This window comes from Pleurodeles waltl, chromosome 7, assembly GCF_031143425.1.
Source record: "Pleurodeles waltl isolate 20211129_DDA chromosome 7, aPleWal1.hap1.20221129, whole genome shotgun sequence".
NCBI lineage: Eukaryota > Metazoa > Chordata > Amphibia > Caudata > Salamandridae > Pleurodeles > Pleurodeles waltl.
The window spans coordinates 98,175,187-98,194,919 of NC_090446.1; the positions used below are offsets into that span (position 1 = coordinate 98,175,187).

General features: G+C 44.9%; 1 protein-coding gene across 2 annotated transcripts in view; it reads right to left on the reverse strand.

The window, feature by feature from the left end:
- Positions 1-19,733, reverse strand: part of TAF4 (TATA-box binding protein associated factor 4) — a 262,275-nt gene that overhangs the window by 70,027 nt on the left and 172,515 nt on the right. For both annotated transcript variants that reach the window (XM_069243139.1, XM_069243138.1), the window contains exons 5-10: positions 17,669-17,788; positions 16,704-16,826; positions 16,179-16,268; positions 13,451-13,687; positions 12,055-12,202; positions 10,200-10,314 (exon numbers count right to left, since the gene is read on the reverse strand). In XM_069243139.1, the coding sequence (XP_069099240.1) occupies positions 10,200-10,314; positions 12,055-12,202; positions 13,451-13,687; positions 16,179-16,268; positions 16,704-16,826; positions 17,669-17,788 (833 nt within the window). The remainder of the gene's footprint in view (positions 1-10,199; positions 10,315-12,054; positions 12,203-13,450; positions 13,688-16,178; positions 16,269-16,703; positions 16,827-17,668; positions 17,789-19,733) is intronic.

Genomic DNA, 19,733 nt, shown 5'->3' on the forward strand with positions numbered 1-19,733 from the left:
GGCAGAATCGCTGACACTCATTCCAGCTGCAGTTTAAGCCCTGCATTTATCTTCTGGTTGGCACTGCAGTTAGAGAGGTGCAATAGGTGCAGTTTGTAATACTAATTACTGCATCACTTCTGTGAGGGAAACCAAGGGAACATAATGTTGGACCAGGGATCATTGGATGATATCACTGCAGCAGGCTAATCCAGAGAGGGTGTTCAGATACAAAGATACAAAAGTTGAGTCCTCCGATTCAATTCATCCATTACTGTATATCTTCGACAGATGCAGCTTCTGGGCCAGTCCAGCTTTTTTCCTTGGCAATTCAGCTCCTTAGACAGGCTCAGAAGTACCAATATTTCGGGCTCAAGACCATGGCCGATCAACACAATGATGATTGTGCTTGCAAAGACTTTGTAGCAATTCACAAGGGGACTGCCCATAAAGGTCAGTGGACTCCCTCAGAGCATGGGTTGTTGCTGGATTTGTACTCTGTGGTAATTTGCCTTCTATGAGTGCTCCTCATGCTGGGAACATGCCGAGCTACCTCTCCCGGACAAACTCTCCTCGTGCAGGGCTAAGCACACTCCCTTCCCACATGGATGTGGGTCCATGGTCTTCGGAACCGGTGTGGGTTGCTTCCCTTTTAAATGTCATTTTATGGTGTACCCCAGAAATAGCCTCTAAGCAAGAAGATGGCTCTCACAGCATTTAGAAGAGGGACTTGTTCCAAGCAGGGGTACCCAAAACATGGGCACAATTTTGAGTGAGGTCTTTGAACCTAGCTGGCATCAGCCTTCATGAAGCAGCAATCAGACAGACAAAAACAGCAAACCTGCCTATAAACCTCTTCATTTTGAGCAACAGAAAATAAACACACCCTTCACTCCTACACTCTGCTTATAAGGCTCTCACTGAATATCCAAGTGCCGCCCAGCCTCCATCCTTCTTCACTTCAGTATCTGGGGCTCTAACTGCTACTCTTCATTTTGTTCCATGCTAAACTAGGGGCATCCAAAGTTGATCCCAATAACCCCAGTACTGAGACTGATCCCACACACAAAGCCTACCACCACACGTGGTGCATGTTCACTGCACACATGCGTACTGGTAACACAGAATAGTGCTGGAAAGTTCTGTGATTTGGGTAGCAGCCGAACTTTAGATGGCGTGAGCCGGAAACCTGCGTTCTCTCTGAAAGAGAAAGAGCCTGAGAACTCTAAAGATTCACAAAACACAATATACTGCCACTTCACATAAATCCTATAATTTTGTGGAGGGACATTTCCCTTGCACAACGGAGGTGTAATGTCATTGACTAAATCGAGGAAGCGAGCTCCAGAACCGCATCTGAAGGCGTGGAAGGAAGGGCACTGACACTAACTTTCAGGGGTCCCTGTTATAAGTGGCATGAATGTCCCTTCGACAGGATGAACTAGGCGTGGAGTTGAATGATGCCACATACCGGTGGCATGTGATGGAAAAGATGGGGAAAAAACACTCCAACTCCAGTCCGGTGCCCGGTGGTATTCGCAAGGTGAGCGATGTGCAAGTATTTATCAGAAAATAGCTGCTTGTCCATTGTGGAGGCATGCTTCTTGCATCCCGTCAAGTCCAAGAACAGGTTCTGGACCTTGCATTACAATGGGCAGGCATGAACCTGTACAGATACGCTACATCAGCATTACATTAACTACAAACAAAAAGAATAAGTTACCTTCGGGAATCCACAGGTAGTAACTGTATCCACCAGAAAAAGCGTTACCGAAGGTAAGTAACTTATTCTTCTGATGGATACACCTACCTGTGGATTCCTCACCAAAAGAATAGAGTCCCCAAGCAGTATAACCTCCGGTGGTGGGCGCCCGAATGGTCAAACCAAGAAATCTTGCAGCACCGAGCGAGCAAAATGGCCACCCCTCCTGACCTCGGAGTCCAAACAGTAATGCTTGGCAAAAGTATGGAGGGATGCCCAGGTCGCTGCCCTGCAGATGTCAGCCACAGGAACACCTCTAGCCAAAGCAGATGAAGCTGCTTTGGCCCTGGTGGAATGGGCACGAAGCCCCACAAGTACAATACATAGAATGACCCACCTGGATAGCGTTCTCTTGTGGACCGCTCTACCTTTCCTCTTCCCCACGTATCCAACGAAGAGCTGTTCATCCTGTCTGAACTCTTTCGTCCTGGTGACATAGAAGCTCAGTGCTCTTCGCGGATCCAGCCGGTGGAGCCTTTCTTCCTCCTCAGATGGGTGAGGTAGAGGGTAAAAGGAAGAGAGAGTAATTGACTGCCCCAGGTGAAAGGGTGTAACAACCTTCGGTAGGAAAGCCGCCTTGGTCCTCAACACCACTTTGTCCTTAAATAAAGAAAGGTATGGGGTTTCCACAGAGAGAGCCTGAAGCTCGCTAACCCTTCTGGCAGATGTTGTGGCCACCAGGAAAACAGTTTTGAATACTAGGTACCGTAAAGAACAAGAGTGCATTGGTTCGAACAGAGCCCCCATAAGAAAAGTTAAGACTAAGTTAAGGTCCCACTGAGGCATAACAAATGGCGTGGGTGGATACCTATTAGTGAGTCCCTTTAGAAACTTTAAAATAATTGGTGATTTAAAGAAGGATGGTTGATCAGGAAGGCACAAAAAAACAGATAGTGCAGATAGATCACCCTTAACAGTGGCAACTGAAAAACCTTTCTGTGCCAAATAGAGCACAAATGACAAAATGTCAGATAAACCAGCTCTTACAGGATCTAAACTATTCTCTCCACACCAGCTTGTAAACTTAGCTCAACGATTTGCATAGATTGACTTGGTGGAGTGTCGCCTGGCCGATAGAATAACTTCCACCACATCTGGATGGAGAGAAAAGGAACTCAGATTGCCCCGTTCAATCTCCAGGCATGAAGATGCAGGCTCTGGAGGTGGGGGTGTAGAATCTGCCCCTGCGACTGCGAGGAGGTCCACCCTGCAAGGGAGACGGAGCGGAGGGCACTGAGAGAGTTGGAGTAGGTCCGAATACCACACCCTTCTCGGCCAATCCGGAGCTATTAAGATGACTTGAGCTCGGTCTTGGCGGATTTTCCTGAGAACTCGAGGAATCAAGGGTATGGGGGGGAAATGCGTAAAGCAACTGACCCTTCCAGGACATCTGAAACGCGTCCCCCAGAGCTCCTTGCATCTGATACGGGAGGCTGCAAAACAGTGGGCACTGCGCATTCTCTTAAGTTGCAAACAGATCTATTTGTGGATATCCCCACATCTGGGAGACATCCAGAACTAGATCTGGATGAAGACGCCACTCGTGGTCGACCGAGCTGCGTCGACTGAGAATGTCTGCACGCACATTCAGGACTCCGGCCAAATGATGTGCAATCAAGCAGATCTTGTGGTCCTGAAGCCAGGACCAGAGTCGAAGAGCTTCTCTGCAGAGAAAATACAACCCCACTCCTCCCTGTTTGTTTATATACCACATCGCGGTCGTGTTGTCCGTTAGAGCCTGGACTGACTGACCGCGAATGGAAGGGAGGAAGGCCTTGAGTGCCAGCCGTACTGCCTGCAATCCTAACAGATTGATGTGTAATTTCTGTTCTACTGGAGACCAAAGGCCTTTGATCTCCCGGTCCCCCAGATGAGCTCCCCACCCTAAAGTGGAAGCATCCGTTACCACTGAGGCCACTGGTGGGGGTAGCGAGAACGGCCTTCCTTGAGACAGGTTGTCGACCACTGCCCACCATTGAAGATCCACTGCAGTCTCTCTGGAGATCTTTATGGAGTCCTCAAGATCCCCTTTGTGCTGAAACCCCTGCCTGCGGACGCACCACTGGAGAGCCCTCATGTGCCAGCGTGCATGAGTGACCAACAGTATGCAAGAAGCAAACAGACCGAGCAGACGAAGGACTTTGAGGATTGGAACTACCGCTCCATTCCGAAACATTGGAATCAAAGCCTGTATGTCCTGAACCCGCTGTGGCGGAGGAAAGGCCCGATTCAATGTCGTGTCCAATACTGCCCCTATGAACAGGAGGCGTTGAGAGAGCTCCAGGTGAGACTTGGGTACATTGACTGAAAACCCCAGGTCGTACAACAATTGAGTCGTCGACTGGAGATGGCACCGCAAGAGCTCTGGAGTACTGGCTTTGATCAACCAATCGTCCAGATAGGGAAACACAGCGATCCCTTTTCTTCTGAGCTCTGCCGCTACCACCGCCATCACCTTCATGAAGACTCGAGGTGCTGAAGTAAGACCAAACGGGAGGACCGCAAACTGATAATGTTGTGATCCCACCACAAAACGGAAATACTTCCTGTGCGATCTGAGGATCGGAATTTGAAAATACACGTCCTGCAAATCGACCGACACCATCCAGTCTCCTTCGTTCAACGCCAAAAGAACCTGTGAGAGGGTCAGCATTTTGAACTTTTCCTGTTTGAGGAACCAATTCAAAATCCTGAAGTCCAAAATCGGTCTCAAGCGACCATCCTTCTTGGGAATCAGAAAGTATCTTGAATAGCACCCTAGACCCCTCTCTTGCTCGGGAACCAATTCTATTGCACCTTTTTGTAATAGGGATAATACCTCCTGCTGTAACAGGATAAAATGGACTTCCGAACAGAAGGATGGGCGGGGAGGGAGGGTGGGAGGAAATTCCCGAAAGGGAAGAGCGTACCCCCTCTTCACAATGTCGATGACCCAGGAGTCTGATGTTATGACCTCCCACATTGGAAGAAAAAGAGTAAGCCTCCCCCTACCGGAGACGAATGGACAGGGAGTGGTGGAGAACTATGGCTGCTTTCCTTGCTGCACCCCTCCTGAGGAAGAGGCAGAGTGCTGCAAGGTGGCTCCTCTCGTACGGACTCTGCCCCTGCCCCTGAAGGATCTGTAAGGCAGGGTAGAAGCAGTTTGTTGTGGTCCTTGCAGTCTTCCTCGAAAGGAACCACAACCAAATCCTTTAAATCTCCGAAAGCCTCTAAAGGTGGAAGAGGCCGATGACTGGAGTCCCAAGGATCTAGCTGTCGCTCTGCTCTCTTTAAAACGTTCTAAGGCTGAGTCAGCCTTAGAACCGAAAAGCTTTTCCCCCATCAAACGGAAGTTCAAGGAACGTAGCCTGCACGCCCATCGAGAAGCCCGATGATCTAAGCCAAGACTGCCTCCTAGAGACTATGGTCGTGCCCATAGCCCTAGCCACCGAGTCCGAAGTGTCCAAACCAGACTGGATCACTTGCGTCGCAGCCGCTTGAGCATCCGAAAAGAGTTGCAGCATCTCCTGTGACACATTAGGATGGCCCTTTGCCTCTTCCATAAGGGCATGTATGTAACGTCCCAGTATGCACGTGGCATTGGAAGATTTCAGGGCCATACTGCACAATAAAAATGTCTTTTTAGCAGTATGGTCCATCTTCTACGACTCTCTATCAGCAGGAACCCCAGGAAACGAGCCAGGAGAGGATCTGGAGGAACATGAAGCTTGGACCACAAGGCTCTCCGGAGTTGGTTGCCTTGAAAGAAACACCAGATCCCCAAGTGCCATCCTGTAACGCCGAGCCACCGCTCTGTTGACCGCAGCGGTGGAAACAGGTTTCATCCAAATATCCTTAATAGGGTCCAGCAGAGCATCATTGAATGGAAGAAGAGGCTCAGCAGAAGCAGATGTCGGATGGAGGACCTCTGTCAATAAATTTCTCTTAACCTCCGCGGTAGGAAGAGTAATATCCAAAAAGTCTGCAGCCTTACGAATGACCTTATGGAAAGAAGCTGCTTCCTCTGATCTCTCCAGGAGAAGCTAGATCCCATTCCGGGGTAGTGTCAAGGCCACTAGCTGAGTCCAGACCCTGGAAGTCACCTGAGGGCTCTACAACTTCTCCTTCCTCCAGGTGTTGCCTCGCATACTCCTCCTCTTCCAAAAGACGAACGGCCAGGCGCCTTGATCTGAGTCTGGACTCCAAGCCTGGAGTCGACAAGGTGTCAGCCGACGCCAAGATCTCCGTCGGCGCCGAACCTCGGATTCGTCCTAAGCCGGAGGCTCCGGCTCCACAGCGTTCTTGGACGTCGATGGGATCCAAGGCGAATCCGAGGGCGCCGTAACAGGTGTAGCCATCCTGATCTACGTCGTAGGCATCAGCGCCGCTTCAGACGCAGCAGACATAAACAGGGTGAACGGCGCCGACTTGAAAGACGCCCGAACACCCGAGTCGTAGGCCAAAGGACCAGACGGACCTGCATGACTTCCACCCGGCGCCATGGAAGCAAAGATGTTAAAAACATAGCGTTCAAAAACGCTGCAGGATCCGATCCTGGAGTCGGGAAAGCCGGGTACTGTTGCTGCTGCACTGGCGCCGGCAAAGCCGCCGAAGAGGGACCAGGTAACTCCTGGCCAGGAGAACCTTCAGGCCTCTGGGGAGGCTCGACCTCAAAGACCGACCCAGGTGACGTCGGGGTCGCCGGAGGTGGAGGGGTGACGGTCGGGCTTATCCCCCACGTCGGACGACGCCGAGTCGACGGAGAAGCCGATCTAGACCTGGACTGTCCTTTGCTTGATCGGCGCAGAGATCCATGACAGCGCCGAGAGCCACTATGGTGATGACGAGACCTAGAGGATCTCGACGAAGACTCCCTCCTATGGCGCCTCTCTTTCTTCTTCTTGGACCGGGCCAAGAATAACTTCGCCTCTCTTTCTTTGAGTGCCTTAGGGTTCATGCGCTGGCACGAACCGCATGCCTCGACCTCATGATCGGAGCTAAGGCACCAGAGGCAGTTTTCGTGGGGGTCGGTAACCGATATCCGACCCCCGCATTGGTTACAAGGTTTAAAGCCGGATTCTCTAGGCTGCGACATCGTAACTGTCCTTTGGTAACAGTAGCTCCATGTGAGCCTCGAAGAAACAACCCTTATTCGGGCACGGAAAAAGGGAACTGACGTCTGCACGTCGACAACGGCTTCTTATTGCCTAGATGACATGTGGCGTCGGGCGATTGTGACGTCATCGTCGACGTGCGGAGCTAGAAGAAATTTCCGTCGAAGGATGGCGCGAGGGGAGAATTCTTTTGGTGAGGAATCCACAGGTAGGTGTGTCCATCAGAAAGTCAGCTTACCAATTTCACATTTCAGGCATTGAGCGCCTATCAAACAACATGTTTAACATTGATATTGCAGGGGACATTCCTGTTCCTACATCTACTACAAAAACAAAACTAAAGAGCCCAGAAGGTTGCTGGTCCTGGAGAGCATCAGGTGAGCACGGGGAGGTGGAGAGTAAACTGAATAGACAGGAGTGTGTTAGGAAAAAAGTACCTCCCAAGGCGTGCTGAATGAATTAAAAACAAAAAAGTACTCCCCTGAAATCAGCAGTGGAAGGATAAGTTATTCTTTACTGTGAAAAGAAGACATGTTCAAGGGGTGGGGCAAACTTGACAACAGGAAAAACACAAGTGAATAAGGAGGAGAGACATGACAATGAGGGGAAAAAAAACAAAAACAATCACGAGACAGGGGCCAACCCAAAGCCTACTAAGTGTAATCTATTGCAGGCATCAAGTCCTTGACAACAGGCAGCTAAAGCGATTAGTAGGCAAGACGTAAAAAGGGAAAGGCACCGTTGACAGTTAAGGGAAATGCAAAGCTTGCTTCTCACAGTTAAGCAACCAAGAGATTTCAAGGCTATTTCTACATCTTCACAGACATGTGAAAAAGGTTGGAAAAACAAACATGAGTCGGGAAAGAAACCACTAGCCCCAAAAAAGGACAAGATACAGAAACCAATCTAATCTGCCCAACTTTAAGTGCACCATCTTCACAATGGCCTTGGCAATATATTTGGCAGCAGTTCCCAATCTGTACGCCGCAGCAACCCGGTGCACCATCAAAAGTAGCCAGGGGTGCCACACGCATATCCATGAAATGGAGCCATTGCCACCGTCCAATAAGTCAGGGGAGCCAAGGATCTTAAGTTTAGGAACCACTGATATTTGGTGTTTATACACAAGTGGATTGACATCAAGTTCTTGACAGTCTCTTATAATGCCTTATTAGATCATCAAACTGCATTTCTCGCACATCTGTTGCATCCTATATAATAAACAGTAAGAGTTTTACTCTAGCCTTAAAAAAATAAAACACAGCAGTAAGAAGCATATTTGGTACTTAAGCGCTAGTAAGCACTTTGCCTCAGTTAGTCCCTCCAATGAAGTCTGACAATTAGAACCCAGGATAAAACCAGTAGCCACTTAAATCTCGTAGTACTAGTGGGGGAGAGGGTGTCTTGAAAACATCCCTGGAAGCATCTTGATGTAGCTACGGCACCAAACCTAGGGACATAACCTTTGCCTGCCACTTAATAGGATGCTCACAGCACCCAAACAGGTAAATATTGTGATAACACCTGCTACATACTTATTACTGTAAGAAAAGGTTAAGTACCCTATGTCCAGTTTCGAAATAATATGTATCGTCATTGAAGTTCTAAACAGTAGAATATTTTTGGCACCGAAACGCTGCGGTGAATACAGTCAATGAAGAACCTATGATGCAGAAACAGTTTCAATCTCATTTAATGGCTATCTTGGATACAAATACAGACACACGTAGGAATGTAAAGCATTTCCAATTGTTTTCTGAATCTCTCTCATTGCCTTCAGTGCATCTAACTACACAATCACCTGTCCACAGCATCACAGACTCCTTCACTTCATCTGTGATTACAAGATATATATATATATATATATATATAACATTTTTGAGCTCTTCACAGAATAAAATGTATATATATAAAGACTTCAATAAGTCTTTAATTAGTCAGAATATTAATTTGCTACACTGAATATGGCATACAATGTTTCACCTAGAAAACAGATCTAATGAGACCAGGAATGAAGCACAACGATAGGCAAACCAGAGGGTAACATGTTCTCAATCAACACTCTGCACTGCTGAGGCTCAGACACCAAGCTAAGCTGTCCAGGTACAGCAAGTTGCTTACCCAATTGCTAACATATATATGTACCTCAATATGTGCACCAGTTCTCACACATACAAACTACAACACAACCGTCACACAGTATTGCAGGATTACTGCTTGGCAGCAGTGTGTAGAGGTGGCAGTGTTACGTAAAATGCAGGAATGTTTTGGTCCAACAGTGGCAACCAATCATTCCTAATAATGGGCTGTATTCCAAGCGGCCTTTAAACAAGAGGGTACTAGAGTAATGTCCTGTGCACTGCTCAGTTTAATTAATATTCTGACATAGATAATTACTCTATGTAATTTTTGGTGCACCTGAATTTATTACAAAGTTCAACGCACCAATATTAAAAATGATTAGAAATGTTAATTGTGTACTTTCTTGAACAAATGCACAATGTAGGTGGAACTGGTTTTGCCTAACTTTTAAATACATAACCAAAATTGTTGTACTTGGCACATAGTTTACAGAAATAGGAAAGCGGAGCACAACTGCTCGACATACCAAACGCCTAACATCCTGTTTTCACCTGCCATTGTTTACCTGTAAATGGACTGATTGACAACTCACCTAGTGCCAGTTTAACATTGTTCAACACCGTAGACATAACAGGCACTAAGAGACATCGCTCCAAAATAGCAACCAGCACACTGTCTGGCCTGTCCAGTGTTTGGCTGTCTCCCCAGGTGGACTTAAAAAGTTACATCTCTGGATACCTTCATAAAAAAAACTAACAGCTATAACTTGAGAGGATCCAAATCTGGGGTCTCCAACCTTTTGTTCAATAAGAACTACTTATGTTCAATATAAATCTTCCTGAGCTATGAACATTAGAAACGTAGTAGTAAACACATCAGACAAGATTACATTGTGGCCATTATATGCAAGAGTAACAGCAGCGAACACATCCGTGCATCAGGCATATAATTAATACATACCAGCCATAGGTCTAATGCCCCTAGCACCAAGTTAATATTATTAGTAATAGTTTACTCAAAACTATGTAATTGTTCATATAATAAATATCAGGTATGTTTTGGAAATTCTATCGTTTTTTCTCCAAACATCAGTTTATGAAGTCTGAAAAAGCACTTTTCAATTTTGGCATACAAATATTAATTTAACCAAACAAAAGTTTCTAATTTGGTTCACGAGTCTGCACACAGGAGAGCTACTTACAGGTAGCTGCAGAGATGAGTAGCTCGCGAGCTACTTGTTGGAGAAGCCTGATCCAAATATTTACAGTTGAGTTGTTACTCACCTAAATGAGCTTCCCCCTGGCTCCTTCAGTTTATTTCTCTGTGCTGCGGATGCTTGTGCCGAAACTGTTGAAAGGGGTTTGCTACCAGATAATACTGCAGATTTTATCATTGAGACTGTCAAAGTAAAATTTCAATTAGTGTTCTATATTTATAAAGTGATATGCATTTACTCAGTTCTGTCCAGGGCACAAAGACAAATACAAACAACAACAAAAAGTCAGTTATAAGTAAAAGGTAGATTTCAAAGCTGGAGAACCAAAGGCTACCCATAATGTGAGGCCCATACGTTAATGAGGTGACAAGATGGTACAGAAAAGAGGCAGCATTGGTGCATTTCGCTACTAACTAGGTTAGCAAATTACAAAAACAGGTGGGGTAACCAAGATCAGCCCATGATTACATGCAGCAAGAAAGAATAAACATCCCCAAAGTTTAAAATAATGGACATATATGTTGCACTATACACCATAACTTTACACACTGACCAAAAAGAAGATTGGTTTGTTTTTGAAGCAGCTTAAGATGAGAACTCATGAAAATGCCACCACTTCCGAGTCTGCGACAGTACCCGTACCAGCCTAAACGGATTCTGAGAAATTGTGCATAGTTTTGCTACTTTTACAGCCTCTAAAGGTGCTATCCTCAAGAAATGTTTCCTTATTTTGGGTGATTGCTATCCTATTATTCACTGCACCAGGACTGCATCATTCTCGTACAATGTGATGTAATCTGATCCAACAGAAACTCGCTACGCCTCATTCACTTCTAAGTAACTTGGACAGCCTTGCAGTCCTCAAACAGAGCTTGAGTAGGAAATGATGTTTATTTTCTACATTTTTCTAGCTTGGTTGACGAAGGAGATTCAGAGCCAAGAGGTCAGGGGTTAGAGAGCAAGCATGAGCAATTAGGGATGACAAGCTACACATAATATTAGGAGTCTATGCCTTACGAGAGGGTTAATGTACAGTTCGTGGACAAACATCTTACTGTCTTCCAACTCCAAACACAAATCAAAGCTTAAGAGGAATGGGCAATAGGACAAAAGCGGTGGAAAACCGATAATGAGATTGAAACACTAGGGGTAGTGTGGCTGGTGGTAGTGTGGTAGACAGTCAGGGAGTGGTGCAATCATTCAAATTCAGCACAATAAGTGAATAGTTTCACTCCATGTGAAAGGAGCATGTTAGTTACACTCAAGAGGAAATACAGTGAGATAGCATTAATTTAAACATGCCATACGAACAAGGAGCACAGCTTTGATTCAATCATGCTACAGAATCCACATTTAAATTTCAATAGAACCATTAACCAACCGCCTCTTTGTTTTCCTGTCTGTTTTGAATACATCTCCTAACTTATCAGCCAGGCTCTTTATTCTCACAGAATTCCTCTCATCTCCCATCCATCAAAAATCCCTTCACAACCTTCACTCTTTTGGCACCAAGTAAACAATTTATGAGTTGCACAAGAGCCCCTGAAGCATGGGCAAAGTCCAAATATTTTTATATAGCAAACTGAAGTTGCAAAATTTACAAAGTTGGCAGCATGTGGGCATTTTCCCAAAGGAACATTCTAGGTTCCAACAGACCTAAACTGCACAGGCATAGCTAACAGCCAACCCAGGAAGAGCACACCTGTAGCATCACTCAAAACTAATCCCGAGGGCAGCTCTGAACAACTTAAATATAATCCCATTAGCTGAATTTGTCGATGCAAGCCATGATACCCAAAAAGAAACCTGGGTTTTTTGCAGTTAGCCAACCAGATGAGTAATACTTTGTTTGAAGGGATACTGTAGCAAAGACATGACTCCCCAAATCCCCAAAGAACACATGATTTCACCCTGTGCCTTACCTGTCTGTAGCGGATTTAAATGGAGCTGTTGTGGCGTCGTCAGCATTATACGATTATGAGGCTGTCTTAGTGCAACCATGGGCGTCTGTGTCAAGGTTACCTGTGGTGGCCGAACAAGGGTACCCGGTTTATGTGTCTGCTGGATAACCTGCCAAATGAAACAAAGCACATGGTGACAAACACACTGGGGCTGGGACACTAAACAGAAAAATAGAAAATTAAAACAATTAATGAAAATTGAATAAACAGAAAATGTTGCTTTTCTTCTCTTTAACTTCATGCAAGGCAACAATTGTATTCGCACCTTTCAACAAAATATTTTTAAGGCACAGATCTTAATGTCCAAAGATGGTATTGAGGTGCATTGAAACACTCAAAGTGAGGGGATCAAGTCTACTTCCACATGTCAGTCCACTGTCGGAAGACACTTCTGAGATATGCTATGATCTCCTGTTTTAGCCTGAGTCCGTAAGGTATACTGCAGCCCAAATACAGTTTAAGACAAATGCATTTTTTAGTGTGGGGCACACGGACGCCCTCTGATGGGAGCTTTCCTGTGGTGGTAATGGCTCTCAACTGGGTACAACAAAAGGAACATAACCCAATGAAGCCCTTCACTTAAAGCCTAGATACACTTGGTGATGGTCAGCAGAGGATAGGTCAAATATGAATAACTATACATAAAAAATGTGAAACAAACAAAATAGCTCAACTGTATTAAAAAAATACAAGCACCTATAAATCTCTGGAAACAACACAACTTTGAGGGATAGGAATTGCCTACTTCAACTATGAATAAACAGACCGTATTGGTTCACAGCTGACCAAATGCAGATGCCTCAACCAACTCCTAAATAAGACCATACATATCATACATATCACACAAGGTAGGCATCTCATTCCCAAACACCTATCATGTGCAAACTGACCCTCGTCCACAGCACCCCCCCCCCCCAACTTAAGTGTTCAATGAACTCTCCTGCATATTGGTGGCACCCAACCTACCAAAAACAGGCATTCCTTCTATCCAAACTATATCTACCGCACCAAGAGATTGCAGGCACTGCACCCCACAGAGCGGGAATTTCTCCCCAACCCTCCAACTTGATAAGGAACCTATCCATGCACTTCCACCGTGCCTAGATAAGGCACATCTGCTCCTCCCTCACAACTACAGCTGGCATCCCACAGCCCGCGTGGCATTCACTTCAACAGCTCTCGAGGCAGCACACCGCACCCCTCATAAAGCAGCCCTAGTCTCAAGAAGGATGCTCCAAATTTCAGGGGAATATAACAGCTAAACCCTTCAAAGGCAGTGCTACTGTGTGGGGAGCTACTGGCAGATTATTCACTGGAAAAGACACTTATGCAGTGGTGTAAATGTTTGTGCCTGTACCAGCGGGGAGGGATGGCCAGGTTTGGCCACGGGCGAGGGCTGGGAGAGGCTGATCACAGGCTGCTGAAGAGTGCTTGTTACGGTGGCTGAGGTTTTGCCCGCTGTGCGTTGCACAGAACTGTTCAGCATCACTGCTGTCAACGCCGTTGTGGCCTGCGTTTGTGGCTGCTGCTGCTGGCTCTGCTGGATGAAGGCCGCAGAGTCTGGCGTTAGCTGTCTCAAGGCAGGTAAACTCCGCTGGAAACAAAAAATAAGAAAGTCAATGACAGTTTTGACTATTAGCGAACAGTGAAAAGTAAACATTCCTGATCCAACTTTTTTTCGCTAGCACAAAAAAAAAAAAAAAAAACAGCTAAAAGTGTACACCAGGTTCTCTGTACATTTCCTATACTAGTATTTAAATGGGTCCATAGCCTGCTTCCCACTCTCCTACTACCAACATTTTCTTTAGCAAATCTTCTCACTGACTTGACACAAGACTGATGTGCCCCCCCACACAATTAAGGTAATGTTTTAACCTGGAACACTCTTGAATGATCTTCCCTCAAACTTATTTTTAAAATGACTGAGGCTAACAAAAATATCCCTAGAAACACCCCCTGCAAATCATCCATCCACCGAAAGCATACGATCTTTCCTCAAACTCACTCAGCAATAGTATCTTATGAACTCTCCTCCGAACTTTATTGCGCAGATTGTTTCATTGCCTTGGGATAATAACACAACAGTTCTAACCAACAGCTGTAAACCACATATGCACTAAGGAAAATTGTGAGGGTGCAGCTTTTACAACACACACAACTATAAACAAAAGTATTTCTACAGCAATTACACAGTATGAAGAACCTGCATCAGGAGTGGCTTGTTGGTCTGAAGCAGATCAAGTCTAATAGAGGGTTCCAGAATGGTTGATCAACACCAAGAGGTCACCGAACATGGACACTGCTGTTCTATTCACGTACACACACTGGGGTACTGGCCTCAGAACGTAGTTATGCAAAAACAAACACACAAGTCTAAGCATCCTCAGACACAACCACATCTCCTCCCACCTCTGAGACCTACATTGGCTCCCAGCCAACAAGTGCCTCACACACAAACTCCTGATCCACACCTACAAGGAACTACACAACATCGGACCAGCATACCTCAACCACCGCCTCGCCTTCTACATACCGAACAGACAACTCCGTTCGCCCCAGCTAGCCCTCAAAGCCACTCACAAGATCCGGAAAAGCACAGCAGGAAGAAGATACTCCTCCTACCTCGCAGCCCGGAAATGGAAAACACAACTTCTCAAACTCAGGCAGACAGCATCACTCAAGCAGTTCAGGAAGGACCTCAACACCAGGCTCTTCGATTGAGCAGCACACCCACAAACAGCGCCTTGAGACCCTATGGGTGATAAGCTGCACTTTAGAAATGACTGCTTGATTGATCGATCCCTGATTGTCACAGCAAACCTCAAATGCCAGTGGCAATTTGTTTTCAGCAACAGAGTGCATCACCGTGTGGGAACATTAACAGTTGAAAAAAAAATGCACATTTTCTGTGATTATCCAGATTAATTCTCCTCTGCTGTGTAGAGTGCAACAGTTGGGGATTAATGCCTCAAACACACAATGATGATTGTCGTGGAGGCACAGCTTGTATCATAAAGGGAGGCATCAGAGTCTTACCATCTTTCCGATCGCTAGACAAATCTTTCTTCTAGAACTTTTATACTGTCAGGAGCCTTCTGTTACGGATCTCAAAGTAAATCCACTGGGAGCTCTTAGACCAGGAACTCTCTCTAAATGTGCAAACTGAGACAGTGATTTGTTCCTGTTTACACGGACTGCCAACTAGAAGTCCCTTGCCTACCTTCCTTAAGATCAACATGCAAATGAGGCCTGTGTACTTACCGGGTTAAACTACTGTAACCACCCTTACATAGGTTTTACTGAGAGTTTGCTGCACTAGCTGATTTGCAGAGTATCAAACATTTTATGGAAAGTCGTCAATAACCTGATTCATATGTCTGGCACACTGTAGTCTGCACAGGTTGTCAGCCAAGAAGTCCTTATTAAGAGCCTCTGTCTTAGTGACCAAGAATTTCTTTGGGATGGATTTAGGCTATATTTGGTCCGCAGAACAACTCCTGCGTTCTGAAAAGCAACAGCTCTTTCTCCCAAAAGTAAACCATGTGAGCATTAGGAATTATGAGGTTAGAGATTTCTCACCCTGAACATTCGGAAAATATTAATGGTCTTTTGGGCCACTGAAAATCATTTTAATTTTAAATTCAAGTCCTATCTTTTCTGCTTGGAGTTGACTCTCCCACATTCAGTGTTTTTTGTGTATTCTTGTCCCCTTTTCTTCCAGACTCAAAGCCTTTTAGCAAAAGCTCATTCTAAAAATAAATCAACCTTTCTATATGGAAGCCATTTACATTCCTCACCACCTTCTCAATTGACTCCTTTTGTATTAAATGGACAAGGTATAATCAACTACAAGATATTACCTACTGTATGATTTGTGAATGCCTTTGTATAGTGCTGCATAATTAATCAACAAATGGCTTTGGAAAAGCAATAAAATGATTTCATAAGTAAAGGACATACAAGGTTCTCTCAAACTTATGACTGCAGTCACATAATCTTTTCTTCTACTGTGGTTTTTCACAAAGAATATTACCTGCAATAGGAGCACAAGTAACAATGAAAATCCAAACAAGAAACATACTCACTTTCAGGAAAGGCACAAGGTATGGTTGAGGTGAGGAATTAAGCTCTCGGTAAAGCCTGCTGGTGAAATCTTCTGCTTCGATTTTCCCATCCTAGAAAATATAAATCAGTATTTGGATTAGACACGGGGACTGTGCAAGGTGCCCACATTCCGATGAATTCCAATTCACAGAGTGAATGTGCTTTTTCTACTTTAGTCCTTCTAAGAAGCTTCAGATCCAACATTCTATATCTGCTTTATGATCAAAACCCCCAGAGGATCTCCTCAGAGTTTAAAACCCCTTGAATAATCATTTTCTGCTTTCCACAGCCAGAGCTACAAACTAGGACTATAAAGTGCTATTTAAAGCCTTTCATTCTGGAGGCAAGGCAGAGTTAAAATGATGAGATTGACAGTGTGCAACTTGGATTATTCAAGCCCTTCAATTCTAGGTTAAGATAGAACATGCAAGCCTGAGTGGAAACTACTCAGTGCATGTTAGTTACAAGGAAGTATGAACAGTCTGAATGCTGTTAACAGCTCTTACCAGCAGGTTCTGCACGAGTTCTTTCACATTAGCTGTAGTCTCAGTGGACTGTTTACCAGATGAGGCTAGCTTTATTAACGTTGATAAAAAATTCTTACATTTCTTCACATTTTCCATAGTTTCCTGTAAACAGAACAAAGAGCACATAGGTGAAAACAATCAACATTTTAAAGCGATCTCTAGCTAGCCCTTTCCACCAGGGCTAATTACATGTTGCCAGTTGTCTGAGCTGTGCAGATATTTCAAAGCTGTAAGCTCCATACTCTAAAATCCAGGAAGATGTCTTGGGACTTAAAGAAGGTGGGGGAAGAGAAAGGTCTGCAGATTCAGGAGACCTGCAGAACGCACAGCCGGCTGGCAGAGTAGAAGAAAGAGCACCTCTACTAAGGGATTCTAAACAAGAAGCTTTGTAAGATGAAATTAAATATGCTCCCTGCCACTGATGGCCCAAGATCTGTGGCGCACAAGGCAGTCACCAGACCTGCATTCCAATAACTGATTACTGCTCCCGACAGTCTCCTCCCATCCCGAAAAACAAACCTCAAGATAAGAATGCTTTACTGTCACAAGAAAATCCACGCAATAATGATGCCAAAGGAGAAATATGTTTTCTTATATAACACAGTGCCGAGTATATCAATGGAGAAATACTCATGAAAATAAGTGGCCTTCAAATTAATTTAAGAAGTACACATAAACCAACCATGAACTCCAAACTCAAAGACCCTTTAAGGGTTGCAACTATCTGGAGAAAGTACAGATAACAGACCACTTCCTTAATACTGAACACAGAATCCCTAGAATATTGTGTTTTGGACCACTAAAGAGGCCGCCAGGTTCACAACCCCTGTCCCTAATTACACAGCTGGCACTCCTACTGAAGAAACACCTACTCTGTTATGTCTTTAAGACTATTCTTAGCCCACAAGCCTTCACGGAGCACAAACTTTACACAAGTATCTTACCGTAGCAGCAGTGGAGGGTGCCGTCGTCCCTTGCACAGTACGCTGAGGGGTTCCAGTCTGCACAGTCGTCGACGTTCCTAATGCCGTTGTTTGTGCTGTACCACCCAAAACAATCTGAGGCTGTGGATAAGAAGAACCTGTACTGTAGTTATGAACACACAAATTTTATCATGCTTGACAATTTGAAAGCCAAACTCCACATGCAATTCCCACTGGTGAATGGAAATTTAGGACATTATCTTTTAATATAGTTTCAATCCGGCTTGGATAAAACGAGCATCGAAATGACAGATGTCACTACGACCCAAATCAAACTCATTGATTTCACTGCTTATTTTTATGTTACATTGATCAACTGAAGATTTTTACTCGCTCACTTGACCACTTTTAATTGGTTTCGAGAAAACTCTACATTGTGCATAGTCGCTAGACGGATGAAGATCTGAAAAAAGCAAACATTTGAAGCAGGAAGACAGACCACGGCACCAGGATTTGAATGCAACACGGTTACACAGAATACACATGCTAGCAGCATGGCAAACATCGCCTGCTGTCAAATTATATTTTCCAATGATAACCAAAATGAGCAAGAGACCCAAACTAATAAAAACACCTATTTTAGAGACCAGCAGAGGTTCTGAGAAGGACCATCTCCAAACTAGGACTAGGTACAGTGAGCAAATGAAAACTGAAAAACAATACCCAGTTTACTAGAAAAGAAGTAAACCGCAAAAATAAAACAAAGCTCCATCAAAAGAGCAAAAGCAGAGCTAGGAGCTGGAGTCAAAAAATTATAGCTGATGGGGAAACAAGGAGTAACTGGTGCCTTGCTTTATGTTACTCAGCAACTCCACCGCGTATTTTAGCCACTGGGGTGGACCTTTTTAGCGTTGTTGGCTGGAATGTGGGCTGCTGAGTTTGTAAGCTCTGGAGCCATACACATAATACAAAATTAAGTGAAACAGGAGATAAAGTTCCTCTGCAGTTATGGATGGGACAGCAAGTGCATAGCAAAAGAACATCTAGGATAACTAATAACTTATTACTCAGTTGATAAGTCTGCACAAGATATGGCAAATACTTGGCCTACCCATCTAGAAATTATCATTTCAGATTTGGAGCAGATTACCTTTAGTATTCAAAGAGGTGCACCTCTTAGGTGTGTGCATGGATTTCTCAGCAAAAACAATGGACAGCTCTATCCCAAACATGGCATGAAGAAAAAGCTTAAATAAGAATACATGATTTTGTGGTTTATTGTAAAATTGTCTATTTTAAAATTGGCTAGGTATGGTTATTGCTGACCCAGATGCCATAATGCACACTAAATCTAAGGCACAACAACATGGATGGGAGCAAGGGTGAGAGGAGGGACAAAGGGGTGAAGAACTATGGGGTGCAAAGGAGGAAGAAGAGGGGAGAGAGTGACCAATGGCAAGAAGGACAACGAGAGGTTGAGCAGGGGCAGTGGGTGAGATGGTGGCAAGGAGGCAAGAGAGTGGCAAGGGGATGAGAGAGTTATAAGGGAGTGTAAAAGAGGGCCAGAGGAAGAGAAGCAAGATAAAAGAACTTTCTCGATCTTTATTTTAAGCTCTCCGGGGGGGGGGGGGGTGGATGAAGACAGCAGCCAAAAAAACAACTGGAAGAGGGCTTCCAAACTGGGTAGAAAGCATGTGTTAATAACCATGATCAATAGTGTTATTAGGAGGAAGAGGAAGGCCTGGGAAAGGAAACCGTGAACATGCAAGAAAGAAAATAAAGATAGGATGACATGAACGAACAAGTTACTTACATTTGGTAACGATTTATCTGGTAGAGACTTATTCTAGTTGCAGATTCTTTACCTTAGAATTTCCCCGGTCATCAGACTGGATCTGGAGATTATTTTTTTTCCGAGCAGTACCCTTGCATGTCGTCAGGTGGTGTCGGTCGACTCTGTGGGCGTGGCTGGCGCCATGGTCGCTGCGATGATGTTGGGAGTCGTACATAGATGCCGCCTCTGCACGGTGACGTCAGTTGCTAACGCCCTGAATGGAGAATCCCTCTCCCTAGAAATCAGTTCGCA